The 25,290-nt window shown below is 37.3% G+C and overlaps 1 protein-coding gene across 2 annotated transcripts in view; it reads right to left on the reverse strand.

The window, feature by feature from the left end:
- Positions 1 to 424: 424 nt before the first annotated feature.
- Positions 425 to 25,290, reverse strand: part of ANO5 (anoctamin 5) — a 94,483-nt gene continuing 69,617 nt past the window's right edge. For both annotated transcript variants that reach the window (XM_080815979.1, XM_080815980.1), the window contains exons 14-22: positions 23,257 to 23,331; positions 21,386 to 21,608; positions 18,383 to 18,552; positions 17,639 to 17,736; positions 12,153 to 12,283; positions 9,805 to 10,010; positions 7,327 to 7,505; positions 5,809 to 5,914; positions 425 to 3,120 (exon numbers count right to left, since the gene is read on the reverse strand). In XM_080815979.1, coding sequence (XP_080672105.1) covers positions 2,899 to 3,120; positions 5,809 to 5,914; positions 7,327 to 7,505; positions 9,805 to 10,010; positions 12,153 to 12,283; positions 17,639 to 17,736; positions 18,383 to 18,552; positions 21,386 to 21,608; positions 23,257 to 23,331 — 1,410 coding nt within the window. In that variant the 3' untranslated portion in view covers positions 425 to 2,898. The remainder of the gene's footprint in view (positions 3,121 to 5,808; positions 5,915 to 7,326; positions 7,506 to 9,804; positions 10,011 to 12,152; positions 12,284 to 17,638; positions 17,737 to 18,382; positions 18,553 to 21,385; positions 21,609 to 23,256; positions 23,332 to 25,290) is intronic.

Consider the following 25,290-nt stretch of genomic DNA (forward strand, 5'->3'; position numbering starts at 1 on the left):
CTTCTTTGGCTTTTCTCTCACCCTCACTAAGATGGCTTAGGAGAGACATTCCCCTTACCAACCACAGCGCGCCATGCTGCCTCACCAATGCCTCCCCCCATGGAAGCATGTGCGGCTTTATATGGAGAGAACTCTCTTACCCCATTCATCCTCTGTCCCTCCTCTGCTTTATCATCTTCTTTCCATCTTCTCCTGGGAAACTGACTTAATGGCTTCTTTAAGAGAAGAATGTTAAAGCCAAGAGGAGTCACGAGATGTAGCAGAACTAGGACAGCATTCCATCTAATTAAGATACTCCCTTCTTGATGGAGTCCTCTAGAATAAATGTTTGGAAGGGATTCTGCTTCTTGTGTGCAAAGAAAAACTGATGAAGGCAAGGATTAGAAATGACATTTGAAAGAGTTATGTAATTTTTTTTTGTTTTGCACTTTAAATTATTTCGAATAAAATCTCCAGTGTCTCCTGGAACATTTCTGAAAAAAGTAAGTATGGGTTTGACCCGATGATGATAAACACACCAGCTGTCTTATAAATATCAACTTACACTTGGTAGTCAGGTGCTCTTAATTCAGCCCTCCCAGAATAACATGAGTTTAATTAGATAGGCCAAATCTACCTGAATTGATTGGACATTAAATTTTGGTCAGCAAGCTTTTAGGAAAGTGAGGGATACTTTTATTTCATTTTAAAATCTGTGAAACAAGGAAAAGGGTCTTGGTAGAAAATTGAAACATGAATACAAAGTATTTATCAATAACATTTTAAAAGGAAATATCTACCAATCATAGGAACTATTTACTTGTCTTAAAACTATTTCCTCTCTTGCCAGTTTCTCCATACATTCTAGAAACCCAACACTTGAGTTGGTTTGTTTTTAAGATTGCAGTGTACAGATAACTTTGTGAGTTAAATTTGTCTTTATTTATCTTAACACTCTAGGTCTATAAATACTATTAAGCCATAGAAACAAAAACTTATATCCAAGAAACTGATTTCCACACTCTTCCTTATTTTTATTAGCACCTAGGAAGAAAGTAATATGTATGAGCTGTGCAAAGGGACAACATGGTAGTAACACAGAGTTTGATATGACAAGCCAAAGATACTGCATCTGTGGCTTATTTCATGGTAACACTAGTGTTCTCAAGCAAGGAATAGGCCTCCTCCTCCTATGAAATCATTCTTCAATAATGAGATCATTTTAAATTACACACAAAAAATTTTTTTTATAAAATCTACCCAGTGGATGACAAGTTATTACTGCCAATATTGGGGTAATTGTCTCATGGTTTTATAAAATTCATAATCCTCATTTCTACATGTTTAATATCTATCATTAGTTAATACTACCTGCCATATAATTAATATTGACAATTCTACAAAAATGTATTAGTATCAAATAATGAAACTACTTTAAAAATATCTTGTGATAAAGTTTCTTCTTTTGTATGTAATTAAAAAAAACACTATTCTTTTGGAACCGAAGTGTAATTTAAAGCTAGAGATGCAAGTACTATATCTGAACAGTATCCCTCACTTTGTAGTGTTAAAAATGTATATGAAGTATTTTTCATAAGAGAAAAAGGAACTGGTGTACATGTGCCATAGGCCTAAGTATGAGAGAAATAATGCAATTAATTTTTTTTCCACTTAGCAATCAAATCCATCACCCCTTTCTTACTTGGTTAATCTACTTTTGGTGTTAAACTCTGTGACTGATGTTAAACTGACAGTTTCTGTACAACAAGCTAATATTTGAGATGTTACATCATATCACATGAACAGCACAATCACTTCTTGTGTGTCAAAGGTGTAGGGACAAGGCACTGAGTATTGTATGAAGTGATGCATCAATAGAAAACAGGGTAAACTCATTAAAAGATTCAAGATTGCTTCAAACAGATCAAGTTGCATAAACAACTTGTACCTAACTTATACAAAGAGCTAATGCTCAAACAGGCTTCATGATGCAAAATACGCATTACAGAAGAAAAATGATTTTTTTAAAAATAATTCAACAATTTTTTTCAGATTAAGGTCAATAAATTAGTCAATATTCATTGTCTTGCATTTGTTAGCTACTAAGGAGACACATTTACTTCTCTATAATATCTTTCATTTACTTGAAGAACTGAAGCAACCTAACAACTTCTTAAGGCTGTTTTCCAGATAAGACAATCCAGCCTTGAAACTACTATTACCAAAATGTTATCTTAAAGACCAGAGTTGTTAGTCTTTTGTTGAAACCCAAATGTTCAGTCTCTTGAAAAATCAATTCTGCATTGACCTGGAAGGGGAGTCTAGGATTCTGATGGAAGTTTAACTTAACTTACTCAGGATGATTTCAGAAACAAACCCCCGCCATGATATCCATCCAACATTTTTAATATGTGAGTTTTCTCAAGTCGTCAGATTTTGTTTTTTCATTCACATAGTCTGCAATGGCAGGAGATACATGGCTCAGGAGGCCACTTCACTTCCTTTCCTTTTGTCCCGACATTTTTCTTGATGGGAAGGAGTTTTAAAACAACCCAACAGAAGACCATGAAAATGTGCAGATGCACTGGAACGTGATGGGACAGCCCGAGTCCAGTGTTTAATTCTAAACTGCAACATTCCATGATTTTCCAATATTCTGATTCAACACACACTTTTAACAATCATTTCTAGAACTCTAATAAAACAATATCTGGGAAGAGTTCAGCCAATAAAGCAGACAAGTGTTATTCTTCCAACCTCACAAAGTAGGCCTCTGTAAAAGTGTACAAAACTCTGAATTAAAAAAGAAGAAGGAAGAGGAAGTGGGGTGAAATTGACACATGCCTTCTGGCCTCTACCCAAAACCCAGGGAAAGTTGTGACGCCAGAGAGGCAACCAATTGCTTGCTCATTATGGTGATTAGACTGCTGACTTGGCCAGTTGTGCTTTGTTTTCCTGAATCAAGACTTGTTTGGCAAGTTCATTAGAACTAATTTTCAAGTTCTCTTTTAATTTGTGAAGCTCAAAGTCATGAAGAATCTTGACAGTCATTAACTTTTCTCGCTTGATTCTGTCCAGAACAACTTTTGGAACATCAGGGATCATCCAGGCCAACAAAAATTTAACTAAAAACACAACGTGCTGGAAGAAACATAAGAGAAAATCAAGGACACTGTTAGAACTGTCAAATGTTCAGCAGAAAGTTCTTACAAATCACTTCATTCATTCAATAAACTGTGCTCAATACAGAAGGTATCAGGAATAGCAAAAAGATAAGGTTCCTGTCCTGGAACTTTCCCAGAAAGACAGAAAGACAAACATTAAACAAATAAATGTTTACTAAAATGCGTAATTACAGATATTCCAGGTGATCATGGTTATTGAATACACTGTTTATCTGTGCTTACGCCTGAAAACCTAATAAGATACTTGGAAGGAAGGGAATTTTAAAAAATGGTGTAACTCACAAAGACAAAAAAAAAAAAAAAAAGGAGGGAACAGCGATAACAGATTCAAGAGAGTAAAGAAAGCTGGCACTTCAGCTTGCAACTGATGATATGATGGTGGTAAAACCCAACAAGTCAAAAGCCAACTTTGTTTAGATCTTCAATAAAGTTCCAGAAAGACGGTCCTGAGGACTGTGAAAGCGTACATGTGGGTGGCTAACCAGAGGATTAGCCAACATCTGGTATAAGGAAAAGTTGGAATTTTCAGGACTTCTCTCCCATTGCCATCTAGGTACTACTTCCCTCCAACCTCACCCTGGCAGCAACTGAGTAATTTGTGCAGAAATCAAAACAGAAAGCCAGGAACTCAGGAGCACCAGAGACAGTGGAGGATGGAGGAGTGGCGCCATACTGAAAATAGGGCAACTAAGTGAAATTCAGTGAATCCTAAGATCCTTGGTCATCTTTGTCTCACTCAGGTCTCAGAACACAGGCAGCCGTAAAAGAGCACAACAGAAAGGAGTTCGGAAGACTTTTCTCTGGGGAAAGTAAGTAGTCTGTGAAATTACAACAGCAGATACCAAATTTTGTAGGTTTCAAATGAAAAGTCCCCTCACCACCTCATCACCCTACAGTGAAACCTGCCAAGTGACGTTCCTCCTGTAGGCACACAAAGCTTATAATTAGGTTTCACTTATTCGCTTTTAAGTAGGAGCAAATTGCCAAGAATCAGCATGTATGTAAAAGAAAGTATCTAATGCAAAAGAAAAAGATTGAAACAGACAAATAGAAAGAGGAAACAGATAATGAAGGAGCAAAACAACAGCAAAATAAAAAGATAAAAATATGAGTTCATCTAAAGGAGAGAAAATAATTACAGTTTCAAAACAGGAAGTATAACACCTGAATAACAGAACTTCTAGGAAGACAGAACAGAGAAAAGATGGAAATAATTCAAAAAATAATATGTATAAGCAAATTTTCTCAACTTGAAGGGTAAGTATCTTTTCAGATTCACAAGGCTCAGCAAGTGTCCAAAAAAATGAGTATTATCCAATAATAAAAACTTGTGATTTTTCATAAAAGAAGGACTAGTGAGAGAATCCTTAAAGCTTACTGATTTATAAAAAGATCATAAACAAAGACTGGGGAATTGGAATTATATCGCATTTTTTAACAACATTGAAGCTGACAGAAAAGAGAGCACTGTCTTCAAAAATGTCAGGAATATCTAAATAAGTTGGTTGAAAAATTTTCAGGGAAAATGACTTTCAATCTCAAATTCTATGCCATTTAGTCATCTGTGAGGAAAGAAAAGAAATATTCAATATTCAAGTTCTCAACAATTGACCACTCGTAATTTTCCTCAGAAAATTACTGAAAAATCCACTTCATCAAAATAAGCTAGTAAACCAAGAATGAGAGAAACACAGACCACAGAAAATAGTTTTCAATACAAGAGAAGGTGAAGAGAAGGTGAAAGTCCCGGGACGATGGTGAGTCAGAGCCTGGCATAATTAAAAACATTAATAAGAAGAATAAATAGACAAAAATCAAAGAATCCCTGGTGCAACTGACCAGACTGAAAGGTGATCTAAACTTATGGTGGAAAATATGAGAACAAAAGAGTGATAAGATCACAAAGAACGAGAGAGAGAGAAGAAAAATATAGGGAAGGATATACATAAGACTGCTCTCTTTTTCATCACATAGAATTTGTATGTGTTTGCATTAGACTTGACTACTACTGAACTTCATGGCAGAGTGAAGTTCATTTCCTTCATTGGCCCTCACGTCTTTTGATATAGAACATCACCATGAAACTTACCCAAATCCCTCCTCTATATTTGTTCTCTTTTAATGCATGCCCTATATCCATAGTAAGAGTCGATATTCCACAAAGGGGGAAACATAATATAGTGGACAGAGCAGAGGCCTGGGAGGGATATGTATCTGGCATGGAAACCCAGCTCCAATATTAGCTGATTATCTTTAAACCCACTGCCAATTCTGCTGAGTCTCAGATTCATTTTTCAGGAGTGAACAATAAAGTCTAACCTACAAGGTTATCATTATAGTGTCTGGACCAGTATGTAATAGCTATTCAGTAAAATCAGTGCATTCTTTGTCCTTTTCCTGACCTCGACAGAAGAAACCCTATGTTTTCTTTTCTTTATGTCACCTGGATATTTTCAACAATAGTAGGTGAATAATAGGCAACAACACATTGTACTGAAAATATCCCTATGTTGCTTTTCAGGACAACGAATACTTCCTTCAAAACAATTTCCTGAGATAATACTAATTTTCTCCCGAGCAGATACCATTAGAAATCTGGAGGGAGAGGACAGACTAAGTGGAATGTAAGTTAAGGGAGACTTACTTCCATAACAATGATGAAGGTCATCTTGGCAGCGAGGACGTGCCAGTACTGCATATTATGAAAATATTTCTGATCATGATCAGGAGGATATCTGTAATCTCTGTACCTGAAAAACAGAAGTAAATGCAAAAAATTAACTATCGCTTCTCATAGAGACCTAGCGTAAATTCTTATCATTTCTCTTAAGAGACACTTTTAATTGACTACAAAGGTCAAGTCATAGGACGGTAACTGCCATTATGATACATTTCATTTTTGCACAGATAAAAATCATGGCCATGTGTTATTTGTACATAGTCTGGTGTAGCAGGAGACACAGGTGAAACTTCTGTCCTGTCCTTCAAAGTCAAATTTCTCAAAAGAGTCAGCAAAATGATTCTGTCTCCATTCGCTCTCTTCCTACTCCTTAACACACTTAGTTCTGTCCACCACTCCACTAAAACGCATTGTCTCCTGCCATTAAACTGAAGAAACATGCTAATCCTTTTTTCGTATTTCGAGAATAGGACTTGGTATTGTTGACTGTTTTTTATTTTATTTTTTAACTCTACTTTCTTTTGGCTTATCTGACACTGCATTGTTTTTATTTTTCTTACTATTCTTCTGGACTTTTCTTAGTGCTCGACTTTGTATGCCCACTGTTTTCTGCAAGGTTACTAGACATTGATGTTCTTCAAAGATTTAGTCCACCTAGGAAGTGATGAAATCAAGAAAATGGACACATGCCCATGCTCATAAACACCATACTATGATTCCTCTATATGCAGGCCTAAAATTGAACAATGGTTTGGCTACCTGTATGTCTACCAGCATTTTGCTGTCTCTTGCTGTTTCTCAGAAGAAGTAGCTTGCTTAAGGTTTAAGTTAAGTGGTCTTGATGTACTAGATATATACTATATGTATAATCTTTATGTACTACATATATAATCTTTATGTCATATATATTTATCATATACAATCTTAAAATGAGATTAAAAAGACCCTCATAGTACAGGAGATGCTGAGTATGGAAACAGGTTCACAAACCTAATTTCATGCTCCCTGCATGGAGGAAAACTTTTACATGGGACAGATGGTGAATTTATCATATTATTTCTCCTTTTCTCACTCTATCTCTTTTTAAGAACATATAGTTATATTCAAGTAGGTTTAATGCAGATATATGATCATGGTGTAAATTCAAATAGGTTAAATGCAGATATACTATGATTGTGCTGTATGATCGAATAGATATTATATTGTGGGGCCAAGGGGCATTTGTTGGTGAGAAATCTCTCCAATAAATTTAGAAAATGAGAAACAATTCAAAATTGATACTATTTTTATCCATAATATCATTTTACTTTTGGACTTTCTACTTTTCCAAATCAGATCAGTGAAGTCTAAAATCGATGCACTTTACCCAGGATATTTATTGCCCTAAGTAAATCCTTTGCATCTCAAGCCATGGGGGAAATGGAGAACTTAAAAAACACATTTTAAAAAGCAAAATTAAAAGCTAAGAAATTAAGAGGAAACCTGCAAGTGACGAAGTCTCGTTTTTCCGAAGGTGCAGTGTGGTTTGGAAAATCAGCTATAAGGAATGTTGACAGGCTGTCATTGACATATCCTCTCATGGGCTCAGTGTCATCCGTTGAGTAGGCATAGTAGTAAACTAAACGGGGAATGATGTCCGATGTAAATGCCACAATAAAAGCCTAAAAGACAAAGCAAGAGGGAAATCTTGAGCTAACAATCTAGTTTTTAAAAAATGTCTGATTTGCATATCTCTCCATTATGGATGCAAGCGATTAAAATGCCATTACAAGTTACGTTAACATGGGAGTCCTTGGCCTGCAACATGAAATAGTCCTTTTCAAGTTTATGATTAGTATTCCAAGACTTCCCAGCTAGAGAGTGGCTATGATGAAAACTGAGCCTAAATGTATCTGGCTCCAAAAACCATGCTCTTTCCACCATGTCTTGTTATTTCTTACATCTGTTTCACAGCACATTTACAAATGCATTTGCCTGGGGGCGCCTGGGTGGCTCAGTGGGTTGAGCCTCTGCCTTCGGCTCGGGTCATGATCTCAGGGTCCTGGGATCAAGCCCCACAGCGGGCTCTCTGCTCAGCAGGGAGCCTGCTTCCTCCTCTCTCCCTGCCTGCCTCTCTACTTGTGATCTCTGTCTTTCAAATAAATAAATAAAATCTTTAAAAAAACAAAAAAAACAAATGCATTTGCCTGAACCAACTCCATAAGCTGGGACCGTGAGTGTGCATGCATCCGTGCGTGTGTGTTCATGCCCTTGCACTGGTCAGTGATTGGTGGGGAGGCGATGGAGAGAGAAGACCATGCGATGGTTAATGTCCCACAGTTCAGTGCAATTAATTTCAATATTTGATTCTACAGGAATGGTATTTTTCCATCCTTCCCCAAGCTCTGGAATGGTATAAATACCATGTTTCTTTTTACCAGGTAAGTCCATTGAAAACCATCTGGCTCTGCCCTCTACATTTTTAGTGGTAGGTTCTTTTGTTTAGTTTTGTTAAAGATTTTATTTATTTGTTTGAGAGAGCGAGCGAGAGAGAGCATGAGCAGGGGGTAGAGGGAGAAGCACACTCCCCGCTGAGCAGGGAGCCCAGTGCCCTTGGGGCTGGATTCCAGGACCCTGGGATCATGACCTGAAACGAAGGCAGAGGCTTAATCACCAGAGCCACGCAGGCGCCCCTTAGTGGTAGCTTTTTAAAAAACTTTTAATACTTTGGTAGCTACTGTTCCAATCAGGTTTCCTACCACTTACTGAATAAACTTTGGCAGTCTTTATTTCCTTAAAAAGGTGACAATTTCAAAAATAGATTTTAAAATTTATTGGAAGAAAGGGACATATAACAGTCTCACAATTTTCTCACCTGTATCTTATAACTCCTTTTCTTGATGGAGATTTTCAGAGTTCTGTTTATATGTCTTTTCAATGAACCAACTCTTAATTCACTTAGGAATTATACTGCTTTTTATTTGTTTTCCAATTTTATTATTTCTGATTGTATCTGTATTAATTTTTTCTTACTACTCTCTGTTGATTAGTTTTACATTTTTCCTTACATTTATGAACTCATGCTCAGCTCATGCTTTCAAATCTTCTTTAATAATAAAAGCATTTATTGCTATGAATTTTTCTGTAACTGTGGTTTTAGTTAATTCCTATTGGTATTCATCTTAATTAAGTGCTCTTTATAATTTCAATTTTGCTTCCTCTTTATATAATAAAGCTTACTTAGAAGTGTGAATGTTAGTTCGTTAGAGTTTTTTAAATTATCTTCATTATCAACTTCAATTTTTACACCATTTTTATATGTAAATATATATGGTAAAAATTTCTGCTTTGGGGGAATTTAGTTTTATTATCATTTTTTAATAAGTGCTCCATAAACATAACGTGTAAGTGTTGTATATTCTCTATTTTTAGTATAAAACATCATGTACAATCAAGCTTTACCTGTGTTATTCAAATCTTTTATGTACCATTACATATTTTCTACCTACTTTGTCATGTGTTATAAAACTGTACCATGGTATTTCGGGGACAGTGATTTTACAATTTTCCTTGTATTTCTAAGAGTTTGCATGTCATAAATTTCTCTTTGTTGTTTAGTGCATAAAAGTGGGGGGCACCTGAGTGGCTCAGTCAGTTAAGAATCTGAGTCTTAATTTCGACTCAGGTCATGGTCTCTGGGTTGTGAGATCAAACCAGGCATCGGGCTCTGTGCTGGACAGAGAACCTGCTTAAGATTCTCTTTCCCTCTCCTTCTGCTCCTCCCCTGACCTCCATTTACACACATGCTCTATCTCTCTAAAAAAAAAAAAAAAAAAAGCATAGGGATGATGTACCGTTATGGACTGTCACCATGATGAAATTAACATAGCTAAAGATGGAGTGAAGCATCATGCTTATCTTCCCATTGCCAAGAAAACAAAATGAAATACAAAGCCACCCAAGCAAAATGGGCCCACTTACATTAGTTGCCACAGAAAGGACGGCCATTCCATAGAGAATGTCTTGCCAAACACCTATGCTGTGAGCTTTAGCAGCCACGGGTCTCCGATACTGAGTCGTAAGTTTCCAGGCATCCACTCGGATCTCTATAATATTATTCAAGAGAGCAAGAAGAGGAGCCAGAGGAAAAGAGGCCACAAATAATGTAACAAATCCAAACTGGGTAACTGTAGGAAAAAAAGAAAAATTAGTGAACTCATTATCATGAAGGAGAAAAGGGGGAAAACTCTGCCCAAATTCCGCAACGTCCTCCTTTTGGAGGGATCTACACCAGCAAAACACACCAGGCCTCTTTCCATTGGCCCACTTCCTCCTCCCCACTGGAAGCGTAGTGACTTAGTTACTGGCTAGCACAGAGAGGAGAAACTGGGCATATATAGCTCAGTTCTGTCCTCGCTGTTTCTTTTGACATCTGCTTGTCTGAAGAAAGCATCTCTTCTTGTTTGATAAGAGATCCTTTTTATTCTTCTTGAAACCCAGCCTTTTATTAGGGGCCATGTTTAGGTCTATGCCGGTCTAGTCTTTACACTGGTAGTGACACATTAGTGGGGTAATCAAGTTCTTCTATCTTGAGGAATCTATGAGATCAGGGAGAATGTCTGATTCATTTGTGTGTTTCCAACAGCCAGCGTGTGTTGGTTATATAAACATACTCAACTACAACAGTGTACAAGCTACACTGTTTAAGGTTTGAAGGTGCTAACAGATGAAAAGACAGTGCAAAGGAAGATGCTTGAGAATAAATCAGAAAATGAATCATCTAAAGCATTACAAACATATATAAATTATATGTGGGCCAAGGAAATATAACACAATTTTCTGGAAAGATGTATTTGTTTAGGTCCTGGTCCTCTATACTATCTTGACATTTTTCTAAATAAATTTTATTTTCTTTCCTCATTAAGACTTAACACCTATGTAAGTTAGCTTCTCTTCCCATTTTTGTTTTATTTCCAACAATGACTGAGGTACAAGCGTACATTCAACTGGCAGTCTGGACTTCCCCCATAAGTGGAAACCATATAAGAGATACAGGAATGGCTTTCCAATGAAGGGAGAGAGGAAGGTGCTTCTACTAGTCCTCTATTTTTAGATGGATCTCAAGTGTTTCTGGATTTCAACTCTTCTCACAAAAGTTTCTCAAAAGAATTAGTCTTGCCCAGCTGAACACCTCTTCAGAGGAAGAATTATGTAGAAACAACTTGAATTTTCTGTGTTCAAATCCCACATTTTACTTAAAATCTTTTAGGCCCATAGCATAAATTGACCCATCCTAATTCCAGCATCCTCTAAAACAAAATGCAGTGAATGATGAGTTCTCTGTGGAATGTTTCAAGATGCTATAATGTCCACAAGACATCCACAATAAACTAACTCAGCTGTACCTCAGTAAATGGTAGTTAATTTTCTTATGAAACTTTGATTTCATTTTTTAAATTTCCCTAATGCATTTATGCACAAATGCATTTGATACACAATTAATTAAAAATTAGAGCCTTATCACCCCATAAAGCAAGGACTACCCAATTTTACAACCGGTTATATGAAACAGACTGCTCTCAGTTTGTCCTAAATTTACCTATTTCATTTCAGGTATCTTGTGTATGTATCACAGTGGAGAAACCAGTAGCAATTTCAGGTCACTTTTTCATTCCACCATGCTTTCATGGGCCTTAAGAGTCTTAAGCAAAGCAAACTGTCCTCCTTAATTTCATCACAGAAGCAGAGAAGTAACTTCAGAGGAAACATTTATGTAGACTTTAAGAGCAGTCTCCATCATCATCCCTCCTAAAATTTCACCTCAAAATCTCTTCTCTGTTCAATCCTTAGCATTTTTTATGCATTTCTTGTGTTCAACGTGAACTCCCCCTACACAACTGCTTTTAGCCTTCTTCTTTTCAGCCTGAAATAAAGGACTTACTCTAAATGTATGTCAGACTCTGGAAATGTCTACCAAGTTATTCTCTCTCTGGGCTGTAAGTAAGGCAAACAGGGGAACTATGCAAGCTAATCTGAGAGAGGAGTTAAAAAAAAATGACTCTTCCTTTACTTGGTTCAATAATCTTAACATTCAATTGATAGAAAATATATCTCTAACATGGGTGTTTTGAAACTCAGCTTCATTCTGCATTCTACCTAGTAAGGAATACAACCATCCACCTGTCTTTTTATCCACATTCCAATGGTTTATTGGACACCTACTAGGTACAAGGCAGGAAGAAACATTAAGAGCTAAAAAAAAAAAAAAAAAAAAAAAACACTTACTTTACTCAGCCTGACTATGTTTCAAGACAGTGGTTAAAACTTACCTGTTTCTAAGTACTCATAGAAGAGCCCAAGAGATCCAAAAGTTTCGAGGTCATGATCCTGCTCCCATCGACTGTATAGCTTTTCAGAGTTGGTCCGAGCTTTTCGACGTCTCCACCAATTCAGAACCATACTGTTGGAAGTGATAAAAGTAAATACATGATTAGAATTTAAAAGAAAGTGGTCAGAAAACCAGGGTGTTAGATCTAGAAATTGGTGGTGAGAGGGGTTAAGTAGCTTAAGATCACAGAGCAAAGAGAGTATAACTATAGCTAAAGTTAAATTAAGAATCTAGTGTTCAAGGTCAAAGCTCTTTATTGGTGTGTTAAGAAAATAAGACTACCCTGACTCTCCCCATGGAAATACTTTACCCAGAGACAGTTCTGTTAAAGAGCATATGGAAGAGAGGGTCACCATAGGACCACTTTTTTTTTCCATTTAATTTACTAATCTTTAAGTTGTCGTGATACTCAGAAGGATGCTGAAGGAAGTGAGAAATTGGTTACAAGAGAAAATATATAACAAAGGAAACAAAGAGGCCTATCAAACACGTGAAAATAAATGCAATAACCCTAAGTAAAATATTACCTAACTAAATTCCATAGTATTTGAAAAATACTGTATCATGGTAATGTTGGAATCCTTTAGGAACAGAAATTTTTTTATTAGAAAAGCAATCAATGTAATAAATGACATTAACAGATTTAAACAGAAAAATATAAAATTATGTTGACTAATGAGAAAAATGCATTTGATATATTTTAAACACCTAGTAAAACCTATTGATGACAGAAAAGCAGAAAAAGAAGGAAATTACCTCAACCTGATAAAAAAAAAAATCTGCCAAAATCCTGGGGCAACTATCATTCTGAACAGGGAAAACCTAAAAGCATTCCCTTTAGAATAAAGAACAAAGTAAGACATCTTATTCAAGAATCTATTAGACACAGCAAAGGAAACAACAACAAACTAAAAGACAACCTAGTAAGTAGAAAATACTCACAAATGACATATCCAATAAATGATTAATATCCAAAATACATAAAGCACCGATACAACTCACCACCCAAAAAACAAATATTTCAATTAAAAAATGTCAACATGAACAGCCATTTCTCCAAAGAAGACATATAGATGGCCAACAGACACATAAAAAGATGCTCAACACCTCTCATCATCAGGGAAATACAAATCAAAACCACAATGAGATATCACCTTGTATCCATCAGAATGGTTAACATCAAAAACATAAGAAACAATAAGTGTTGGCAAGGATGTGGAGAAAAGGAATCCTCTTACACTATTGGTGGGAATACAAACTGGTTCAACCATCGTGGAAGACAGTGTGGAGGTTCCTCAAAAAGTAAAAATGGAACTACCCTATGACATAGTAATTGCACTACTGGGTATTTTCCCAAAGAATACAAAAACACTAATTCAAAGGGATACAAGCACCCCTATGTTTATTGCAGCATTATTTACAATAGCCAAATTATGGAAGCAACCAAAGTGTCCCCTGACAGATAAATGAATGGATGAAGAAGATGTGGTAGGGCAGCTACGTGGCTCAGTTGGCTGAGTGTCCGAACCTTGATTTTGGCTCAGGTCATGATCTCAGGGTTGTGGGATTGAGCTCCTCATTGGCTCCACACTCATAAGAAGCCTGCTTGAGATTCTCTCCCCCTCTCTTCTTCCTTCCCCCCTACTTATTTTCTCTTTCTGTCTAAAATAAATAAATAAATCTTTTTAAAAAATGATGTGATATGTGTGCATACACACACACACCATGGAAAAGTAGTCAGCCATAAAAAAGAATGAAATTTTGCCATTTACAACAATGGATCTAGAGAGGATAATGCTAAGCAAAACAAGTCTACGAAAGACAAGTACCATAGGATATCATTCATATAAGGAATTTAAGAAACAAAACAAACAAAGGGAAAAAAAAGAGAGGGACAAATAAAAAGCCAGACTCTTACCTGCAGAGAACAAACAAATGGTTACCAGAGAGGAGGTGGGTGAAGGAAAAGGTGAAATAGGTGAAGGGAATTAAGAGTACACTTATCTTGACGAGCACTGAGTAATATACGGAATTATGGAATGACTATATTGTACACCTGAATTGAATACAACACTGTATGTTAACTACATAAATTAAAATTTAAAAAGTCATCTTACTTGAATAAAGTAGCACTATATCAAGCAAATGTTAGGAACTCATGGTCAATTTAATAAAAAATTTTCTGTAAAAACCAAAAAAAAGACTCTATAGGAGATCTTAGCACAGCAAGATGAAAAAGAAAAAGGCAAAAGAATTGGAAATGAGGAGAAGAAATTTCTGATTCAGATTATGAACAGTAATGTGAATGAAATGTCTGCTTAAAAAACCCAAATGAAGTTCGATAAGAATTATTGTTAAAAATGGAGTTTATCTACATATTTTATTCCTATATACCCATAAAACACAAGTAGAAAACATAATTTTTTAAAAGATACCATTTACAACAGCAACTAAAATTGAAAGTACTTTTAGATGGATTTGACAAAAGATCTGTAAGACCTATATGCCTAAGTTTAAATCTCTTTATAGTCACTGAAGTCCAAAATAAACATTCATGAAATAAAAAGACTTGGTATTATGAAAATGCCAGTTGTTTTATTGAAAAAACTGAAATGTAATTTCAATAAAAACATCAAATATTTTTCCATATGAGGTCTGGCAAGCTGTTTCTAAAATCTGTACAGAAAGACAAAAGACAAAAGATAGCCAATATATTTCTAGTATACGTGCTGCCGAAGCGAGCGCTAGCCAATATATTTCTATAGATAAAGAATAAGTTGGTAAGACTTGACCCACCAGAGATCAAGACTTACTATAAAGCTGTATTAATTAAGAGAGTATAGTATTGGTACAAGGATAGACAAATCCTGGAACAGAATGGAAACCTAGTACTAGCCTTGCACTTGCTACATGGCATAAGGTAATATTGTAGAGCATGGAGAGAGGAGAGGAGGAACTTCTCAATAAATGGTAAACACAACAATTACATATATATGTGCACATGAGAAAGAAATTAAATTTGAACTTCAAACACAAAAATCTTTTCCGTGTATATTCAAACTTTAAAAGATAAAGACAATAATGTTAAAATGTTAAAAATTTAGAAGTATATGAAAATATCTTTTTGATCTTGGGGTAGGAAAGGATTTATTAAATAAGACTTGAAAAATGTTAACCCATAAAAGAGAAGATTGGTAAATTCTACTGTATTAAAAGTATATTCTTTTATCCATCTATACCAGAGGTTCTGCAGAGAGTACACACACAAGGGCACAAGGGTACACTGCAATGTCAGAGACATTTTTGGTTGCCACAACTGGGGAGAGGCTGGGCTACTGGCATCTAGTCTGTCTAAAGTCCAAGCATGCTGCTAAACCTCTTACAATGCAGAGGACAGCTCCCTACAACAAAGAATTATTTGGCTCAAATTGTCAATAGTGCTGGGTTTGAGAAAAATAAAGAGACAAAACTTACGCTCGGATAAAATAAATGTAACACAGATGACCAAATCCCAAACAAAAACACTGTCACCAGAAGTAATAAAGTATTCCTACAGATCAATTAGAAAAGGATAAATTGGTAGAAAAATGGTTAAACAACACCAACAAGTGTTTCACTGAAGAGGAAACACAGTAGCTAAAACTGCTCATTCATGTTATTAATCAGGGACATGCAAAGTAAGACCAAAATGAGATATCATGTGTACCTTCCAAATTTGTAAAATTTAAAAGACAACATGAAGTACTATAGTAAATGTACATTAAAATGAATATTTACATGCTGCTTATATCCAAACTGAAAGAGAAAGGGCACAGAACCCCTCAGATTTTTCAGACAATATAAAAAAGATGGGCATAGATGGAACTGGAAAAACAAAGAAAAAAACTCACATTTTTCTTCATTTCTGGAAAATTTTCAGCAATTACTAATTCAGAGAATTGGTAAGAAAGAATTGGTCAGAAATTTTTTTTTTCCTCCAACATTACTCAGTTCTCTTTTTCTGGAACAACTAGTAAGTTAACATGGAAGCCTTTTTATGTAATATAGCTTCCTGTCACTTCAATTTTTTTAATCTCATTGTCACTCTGTTGTATTGTACAATGTGGGAATTTCTCAGTACTATTTTCCAATTCATTAATTCATTCTTCAGTTGTGTCTAATCTGCAATCAATGTCATCTACTCCACTCTTTATTTAAAGTAACATGTTTCATTTATGTAGAATGGGTTCTTTTTCATATTAATTTGTTCTTGTTTCATTTATATGTTTTTAATTAAATTATTTCCTGACCCTTTTAAATAACGGTATTACCTCCTTTTATGTTTTTAGGCTTTGCCAGAATCTTCTAGCTAGAGTTAAGTTCACTTTCTAAAAACCGATTTTGCTAGCAGCCTTCGTAGCATGAAATCTCATCAGCAGTTTTGGAACTTTGGTTTGCAGGCTTAATTCTACTTGCTTCTTTTTTCTTTTATCTCCCTGAGTGTCTCTTTTCCTCTGTGAATATTTACTCTCCCTCTTGTGTTTGGTTTAGGAGTTATTCCCATTCTGTCCTCCAGGTTCTCAATCTAGAGTTAGGACTTAAGATAATAGCTTAGAGTTATTTCTCTATGGTAATTGGATGTGGTTTATCAAATACTCTTTGTAGAGATACATCATGTTCTTCCTTTGTCAGCACATGAAATAGAACCCCAGGAGAACTACTGAACTGTGGGGAGAGGTGGAAACAGAGGAGAAAGATATTTTCAACTGTCTTTCATGAAGAGGTGAGAATAAATCCAATCCCTAACTTCAAGTACAGTTACATGAGCCAAGCCCTGGTCTTAAGTAGAGCACTTTAGTCCACCTGACATTGTAGGTGCTAAACCTTGATGCTGTCACTTCCTAACTAGGAGCCCTGCAAGATGATAGGCTTATGATTCTCTCTCTTTTTATTCATGGAAATTTTCAACTTTTATTTGAGATCAACTGTCATTTGGTTTTTTCTTTTCATAACATGTCTATTATTGTCATGCTTTTGGAATAGAAAACAATACCTTCATATACCAAAACTTTATTCATGACCAATTTTTGTGCCTAAGGTGCACAACACATGGATATTTTTACAGAGTTTAACTTTCAGTAATCTTGAGAAGTAATAGGCAACATATAGAATAATGTACAGAGGATAAAACATTTAGATTTCCCAATGGAACCTCCATAGGAGAGGGGAATAATACCTTTTCCTCAATTTCACTCAAGCAATAAAAATCCATATCTAATAGCCTATATTACCTCAATGCATTCCTGACTGTTGATTAAAAGTGAGTTTTTGTTGTTGACTCAACCATTTGCTAACAATGATACCATGATAATCACAGAATTCCATCTTCTTCCAGAGGAAATCTCTCATGGTTACCTGACTCAAGAAAAACTTGTAAGTTGTACATACGGATAAATGGCTTCTTTGACATTTCCGAAGATCTGTTTTCCAGTCATTATGATGGTCAGCTGGGCTGTCAATTCTATTAGACAGCCTCCAGGGTCACACTAGTCAGAAGCAAGGAAAAAAAGAAAAGGGAGCGATGAAAGATGGATTTTTGCCAACAAAAGAAATCTTAGACCCAGGATTAGAATCTGAAGATTTTGATGGGAATGGATATTAAAGGGATACAGATATTAAGCTCAATAGTTTCAAGCAGGATAACTAACCAGTTACAAGACAGCTGCATCACATTTGGATTGCTGGGTATCATTCTTAGAACATCCTGAATCTTTCTGTTGGGGGTCAGGGGTAGGGGTTGTTATTTTCTCCATGTGATTTGGGTGCAAGGCAGGTATGGAAACCATTGATGTGGTCTAGGTCTGTGACCCATGGTGGAGCCTTCCTGCTGTACTTCTGGAACGCTATCACTCATCCTTTGCAGGAAGCCTTCAGGAATAGAGAACTCACTTATTTCATTCCGTAGCTCATATTTTATTCCTAAATAATAGGCACAAAATAACTCCCTGCCCAAAAGGAACTGGGAAGTCTATCAGACGATAGGATGGTAAGACCAATACTCTCTGTGGAGAGAGCTGGTGTCTTACACTTCTCTGGGATCTTGAAAAAAATCTGAGTTACTGCTGGGCACACAACAAGTATTTAGTTAATACTGAGTTCCTGAAGCCACAAGCCTCTCAAGACAACTCTTACCTCTTCACTTCTCCACGCATGAAACAAATATGTGTATTTTCCGGGATAGCCCACGAACTTCCCTTTAAAGAATGCTACGTAGAAGCAGGACGAGTAAAAATTCACAAACTGAAACAGGAACATTTTCAAGGTAAGACTGCTCTCATATTCCTGGTAAGTTCGAGGAATTTCTGTTAAGTAATAAAACACCAAGGTTAAATTATGCACTTTCCTGTTTCTCCCTCAATTCTGTATTGCCTAGGACAAGTCACATTATTAGTCATATTATTCTGAGAGCCTGTTGAAATATGAGCCATTCTTGTCCTAACAGACCAATATTAAGTAACAGTTTGTGTTCAGCGTTCTGTTAAGAGGCTTTGTATTAATCTAATCACTGGAAAAGCCCAAGAAGCAGTTATTACTATACTTAGATGGATAAAATACTTTGCCTGGAGTCACACAGTCAGAATATGGAATTCAAACCCATATCAGACTGGAGAGGCTTATGCCTACCCTGGTACACTGTATGATATCCTATAAACATAACAGATCTCTCTCTGTCTGTTGTCAATCAGGTTTAAATAAAGTAAAGGGCATCCGCAAGGACAGAGGATGATTTCCAAACTAAATTGTGTTTTCGTCTCGTGAATTAATGCTTATATCAATTTTGAAAAGAATGTCATACAATTGGTGGCAGTAATAATACACTTTCTCTCTCCTTTATTTAAAATGCAGGATCATGATATAACATTTAGTGAATTCCAAAGACAAAAAAAATGTTAGATTTCTTTCACATCACAGATAAGCATCGGGAGGTGTGAAAGAGTCAGGGAGCATGTTTTACTGAGCTGATGATCTCCCAGCAGCATGAGCTGATCTAGCCAAAGTGGTAACAGTTTCAATGATACTAAAATGGTAACAGTATTATTCTAAAGACAAAGAGAATTCCTCCTTTTTAGAGAAATTATTTGCATTCTTACAAAATCTCTAATGTTTATTTAAGTGATTTTTCTCACTGAAATCTCTGATTTTTAAGATGCTTTAAGTGCTATATGCTAGATTTTTTTTTTATTAACAAAAAAAAGCAGTAAAGTTGAGCGAGAACTACAAACCTGAAAATAGCCTTTAATGAAAGTTGCTTCCTAGTGCAAACTCCGGGGCTGAATGAGTAATGTGCTCTTCCTGGTTACTGTTGGGTGCAGTGATGGTATACGGACTTGGAGGAGGGACCTGCGCACTCAGAGGAGAAGCTGACGCCTGGACTGGGGTCTCAACCTCACTTCCAACTTGCCAGGGGCAAGGTGAGAAGCAACTGTGCTCCATACCCCTCTCCCTGACTAAATCTCCCACTTTGACTGTGACTCCTTTACTGTCCCTCATGGCTATAGGAGAACTTTTAATAATTTAAAAGGAAAAGAGGGGCACCTGGGTGGCTCAGTCAGATGTGTCTGACTTGACTTTGGCTCAGGTCATATCAGGGTCGTGATCTCAAGCCCCACGTAGGGTTCACCCTGGGCATGGAGCCTGCTTACAATTCTCTCTCTCCCTCTCACTTTGCCCCTCCCCACCACAGCACACATGCACGCTCCTATCTCTCTCTCTCTCTCTCTCAAAATTAATTAATCAGTTCATTAATGAAGGAAAATAATCCAGGGTCTAAGACCCATGACAACTGAAAAGAAAAGTATTACATTTTAGATATATTCAGGAGGAGCTGATTGTTTTATTTTTCCCACAATGGTTTTCAAAAGCAAATCCCTTCCAAAAACCATACACATGAAATAAAAATTATCCGTGTCTTGAGAAAAGTGAGGCTTTTACTTAAAATTCAACTAGCCTGATCAAGGGAGGATTAAGACAAGAATACTCTGAAAGATCTACTGAGTCCTAATTCTTCCTTTTAATTCTTTTACTTGCTTCCACCATAATGGGTCTAAGTGTGGCTGTTAGGGAGTTCTGATTACCAGTCTATGTGTCTACCTATAGAACAAAACTGCCTTAGCAGGTGCCTTTAAAAACTGCCTTTAAAAATGACAGGTGTTTGGGCACCTGGGTGGCTCAGTGGGTTAAAGCCTCTGTTTTCGGCTCAGGTCATGATCCCAGGGTCCTGGGATCGAGCCCCACATCGGGCTCTCTGCACAGCAGGGAATGTGCTTCCCCCTCTCTCTCTCTGCTGCCTCTCTGCCTACTTGTGAGCTGTATGTCAAATAAATAAAATCTTTAAAAAAAAATGACAGGTGTTGGCGAGGATGCGGAGAAAGAGGAGCCTTCCTACGCTGTTGGTGGGAATGCAAGCTGGTGCAGCCACTTTGGAATAAGCATGGATGTTCCTCAAAGAGGTGAAAATTGAGCTACTCTTACTCAGCAATTGCACGACTGGGTATTTATCCCAAAGATACAAATGTAGTGATTTGAAGGGGCATGTGCACCCAATGTTTATAGCAGCAATGTCCATGATAGCCAACCTATGGAAAGAGCCCAGATGTCCATCAACAGATGAATGGATAACGAAGATGTGGTACATATATACAATGGAATATTATCAGCCATCAAAAACCTGAAGTCTTGCCATTTGCAATGATGTGAATGGAACTAGAGGGTATTATGCTAAGCGAAATAAGTCAATCAGAGAAAGACAATTATCATATGGTATCTCTGATATGAGGAATTGGAGAGGCAGGGCAGGGGGTCGTGGTGGGCAGGGAGGGAAAAAAATGAAACAAAATGGGACTGGGGAGGGAGATAAACCATGAGACTCTTAATCTCAGGAAACAAACTGAGGGTTGCTGGGGGGTCAGAGGGAGGGATAGGGTGGCTGGGTTATGGACATTGGGGAGAGTATATGCTATGGCGAGTACTGTAAATTGTGTAAGACTGATGAATCACAGTCCTGTACCCTTGAAACAACTAATACCTTATACGTTAATTAAAAAAAAATGAACTCCCCAAGGGATGGTCCAAAATTGATGTATAGCGCTGGTAGAATATTTTTTCAGTGCCACACAGATGACCTGGCCAACTTACCCATTTTTGTAATCCACACAGATATCTTTTCATAAATGAAATTCAAGATCAAGATGACGATAAAGTTCAAGCAGGATCCACTGAGTGACGTGGCTATCTGGGGAGTGAGGAAACTTTTGACATGCTTAAAGGATGCTTCACTTTCCATAAAGCTAGCAAATGTAGCAAACACTGACAGGCGGTACACAATCACAGCTACCATACAGGCGATGACAAGGGCCATCTAGAAAAGGGAAACAAGGAAATCAGTCACTCTGGTCTCTATCTCTGCAATGTGTACCCATCTGAAACATACTACTCTCTTCATCTCATTATGTTAAGGTCAGCCCCTCTGACCTGGGAAGCAGACCAAGCCAGTTCCTCTCACATAGATGGCAGGGAAAGAACGCTGGCAAGGCAAAAGGTTTATAGAGAAGACAAGACCTGTGGTTGTAGCTGGGTGAGTCTAAAACAGATGAGTAGCCATGGCCCATCCATCATCTGTCAAGTGTTGGAAAACTAGGCACAAGGCCAAATCCTGCCTGTGGCCTTACTCACTCTTATATGGTTTTTGAGTTATAAATGGCTTTTTGCTGCTTTTTTTTAAGGTTATAGGAAAAAACAAAGATGATCACATGCCAGAGACTGTGGCCCACAAAGCCTAAAATACATGTGGCCCCTCCACAGTAAACCGTTGCCAAACTCTGCCCCAGGTTGTAGTTAAACAGGTAGTGTGAAGACCATGTACTTTCCCAAGAAGGACACATTTAGAGATCCTATCTCATTTCCCCTCAGAATGTTGCCATTAGTGTTCTGATATGCCTGGTAGTTTAGATATTTATATAGGTGCTACATAAATTTTAAACACTTCCCACATTGGAAAACCCCAAAGATCTGGGGAAGCTTTTACCTCGATGATTGGAAAACCTGACTGTGAAAGTTGAGGGACTGAATCAAATGGAATGAGTACTAGAAATAAAAGATAGAATAATCTTTCTGGAACCACACTCTAGATTATTTCTCAAGCAGTGCCCTGACTTGCTCTATTATTAATAAAGTATTATTTACACTATCACTTCTCCTCAGTGACTGTTATATCATCTAAGAAAACACACAATTTTTTTTTTTAAGATTTTATTTATCTGACAGACAGAGATCACAAGTAGGCAGAGAGGCAGGCAGAGAGAGAGGGGGAAGCAGGCTCCCTGCTGAGCAGAGAGCCCGATGTGGGGCTCGATCCCAGGACCCTGGGACCATGACCTGAGCTGAAAGCAGAGGCCTTAACCCACTGAGCCACCCAGGCGCCCCCAAAAACACATATTTAAAAGAGAAAAACTGGGCCCCTGGGTGGCTCAGTGGGTTAAAGCCTCTGCCTTCAGCTCAGGTCATGATCCCAGGGTCCTGGGATCGAGTCCCGCATTAGAGAGCCCGCTTCTCCATCTCTCTCTGCCTACTTGTGATCTCTGTCCATCAAATAAATAAATAAAACCTTTGAGATGAACCATAAGAGACTATGGACTCTGAAAAACAACCTGAGGGTTTGAAGGGGCAGGGAGTGGGAGGTTGGGGGAGCCAGGTTGTGGGTATTATGGAGGGCACGTATTGCATGGAGCACTGGGTGTGGTGCATAAACAATGAATTCTGTTACGCTGAAAAGAAATGAATAAACAAATTAATTAATTAAAAACAAAAAAACCCCAAACAATAAATAAATAAATAAAATCTTATATATGAGTTTATATATGAGTTTATATATGAGCTCTATTCAAAATAAAAAGACAGGGGAGGGGTTGGGGGAGAGGGGCTCGAGAGCCATGGCAGATGAAACTACAGAGGTTATCCTAATAAGACTGCACATCAAGAGATGAGAGCAAGTTCCCAAAAATGCTCACCCAAAATGTCACCGTAGCTCCTGATAAAAAGTACCATGGGAGACGACTCCACAGAGGCATGTACGGTTCCATCTCCTGCAATTTTGAAGAAATCACAGCAAAATTCAAAATCTACCCTCAACGTTGGGACGCCAAGCCGTAGTCAAAACCGTAAAACCCAGTTAGAGTAGAAACCTCCCCGAGTCCACGACAGCTCATGGGCAGCTACATTCTAGCCCTGGTTCCTTCCCTTCAGGTAGAGACCTTCGGGGGTCTCAGGTGAGATCGTTCACACATGATATGAGCCATGATGGATACACGCTGTATCCTCGGGGTTGGATGAGAGTGCGGTTCAGGGCCTGGGAGAGAGGAAACGACGTCAGAACCCGAGGGCTGCTGCTTAAGCGGACATGCTTTAATGACAACAGCTTTCTTCTAATTGAATTGAATCAAGCTGCACTGCTCTACAATTGCTATGCATGATATTAAATAGGGCACCATCTTTATATTTACAGGACTGTGTTCTTCTGCACAGTTCAGGGGACCAAGCTTTTCTACCTGGATGTTCTTCTAAGCCATTAACGGAAGATAGTCATTACATCAGCTGAAATTCTTAGCTACATCAAGAGGCAGTGAGATCTTACCCCCCGAAAATTGCCATAGAGTAAAAAACAGCTGTCAGCAGAAATCTAAATCATGTAATTCTATCTAAAGGACAGGATTTTTACGGAGGATTTTTACACCTGGAGGATTTTTAGGGACGACTGAATGCAAACAGAACTTGACAGGCAGAACAGCTGTCCAAGAGCTCTACTGAACGTGTGTGCATGTGTGCACGTGTGTGTGTCCAATGTGTGTGTGTGTGTGTGTGTGTGCCCATGCATACATGTATGTGTTCCCCATACAGACTCAAATGTGAGGGCTCTGGTCATACTGACCTGCTGAAGAAGCCCTGCAAGTAAGTCAGAAACCTTGATTTCAAAACCATTCAAGTGGATGATTCACATCCAGTCCCTTCATACTGTTTTTCAGCTGGTTTCATATGCAAACATTCAGTACCTCTGGTTTTTATGACAATAATTTTAGGCCTACTTTTAGTTTCCTTTTTATACCATGCAATATTAATAGATACACATCATGTCATTATCATGACTAGTCTCTTTTAATATATTTTCTTAATGTCAGACAGCCACCTAAATTGTTAATATATTTTCTGAGACACTTGCTCACTTACTGGATTTTTTTGGTAATGTCTCAGTAAAGTCAATAGATGTCTAGTGAATGTGAGAATGCCTAAACTGTGAAGATAATTTTAAGTATTATACCACAAGAACAGTGTCCTGAACAGAGTGGGAAATTCTGCTAGAGAGATTGTGTTAGAGATATAGTCTCTTCTCCCTTTAACAGCTTTGGGCCACACAGTGATTATGGTTGATGGAAAGGTAGGGACGCTGAGAATATGCGGTCGAGTCTGGTCTTTGAAGGCAAAATACCTTGTATTTTTCACATTTAAAAAAAAAAAAAAAAAGGAAGAAAAAGCACCAAGAAGTCAAATTACTCAGTCGACAACATATAGGTGATTTGCCAGTAAAGGATTCCCAGACTTAGACATTGCCGTCCAGACACTAGTGCAATGATCTTCCCATTATAATAAATTAAAAGAGACTAGGTGAATAAAATTTCGTCTGATAAAACAATCACTCATAAGTTCACTATCCTAAAATAATACTATTTTAATTTTGATGTATTAACTTAGATAGTATCATTTCCGTGTATATATATTTATATACTAAGTCCATTGCATACACATTCTTTTCCATTTTCTTTTTATTTCATTTGTTACAATACTATGTTATATCATGACATGATGCTTTGTATTTGCTTCAAAATCATCCGGTGGCAGAGAGGAGCAAGTGTAAATGTAACAAGACAGTCTGTGAATTAGTATTCACTGAAGCTGGGTGACAGGTCCATCCGGGGGTTCATTTTACTTCTCTACTTTTTTCGTATAGATTTGAAATACGTACGAGAAACAAGGAAAGAAGTTTGTAAGAT

This window comes from Martes martes, assembly GCF_963455335.1.
Source record: "Martes martes genome assembly, chromosome: 10".
NCBI classification, from domain to species: Eukaryota; Metazoa; Chordata; class Mammalia; order Carnivora; family Mustelidae; genus Martes; species Martes martes.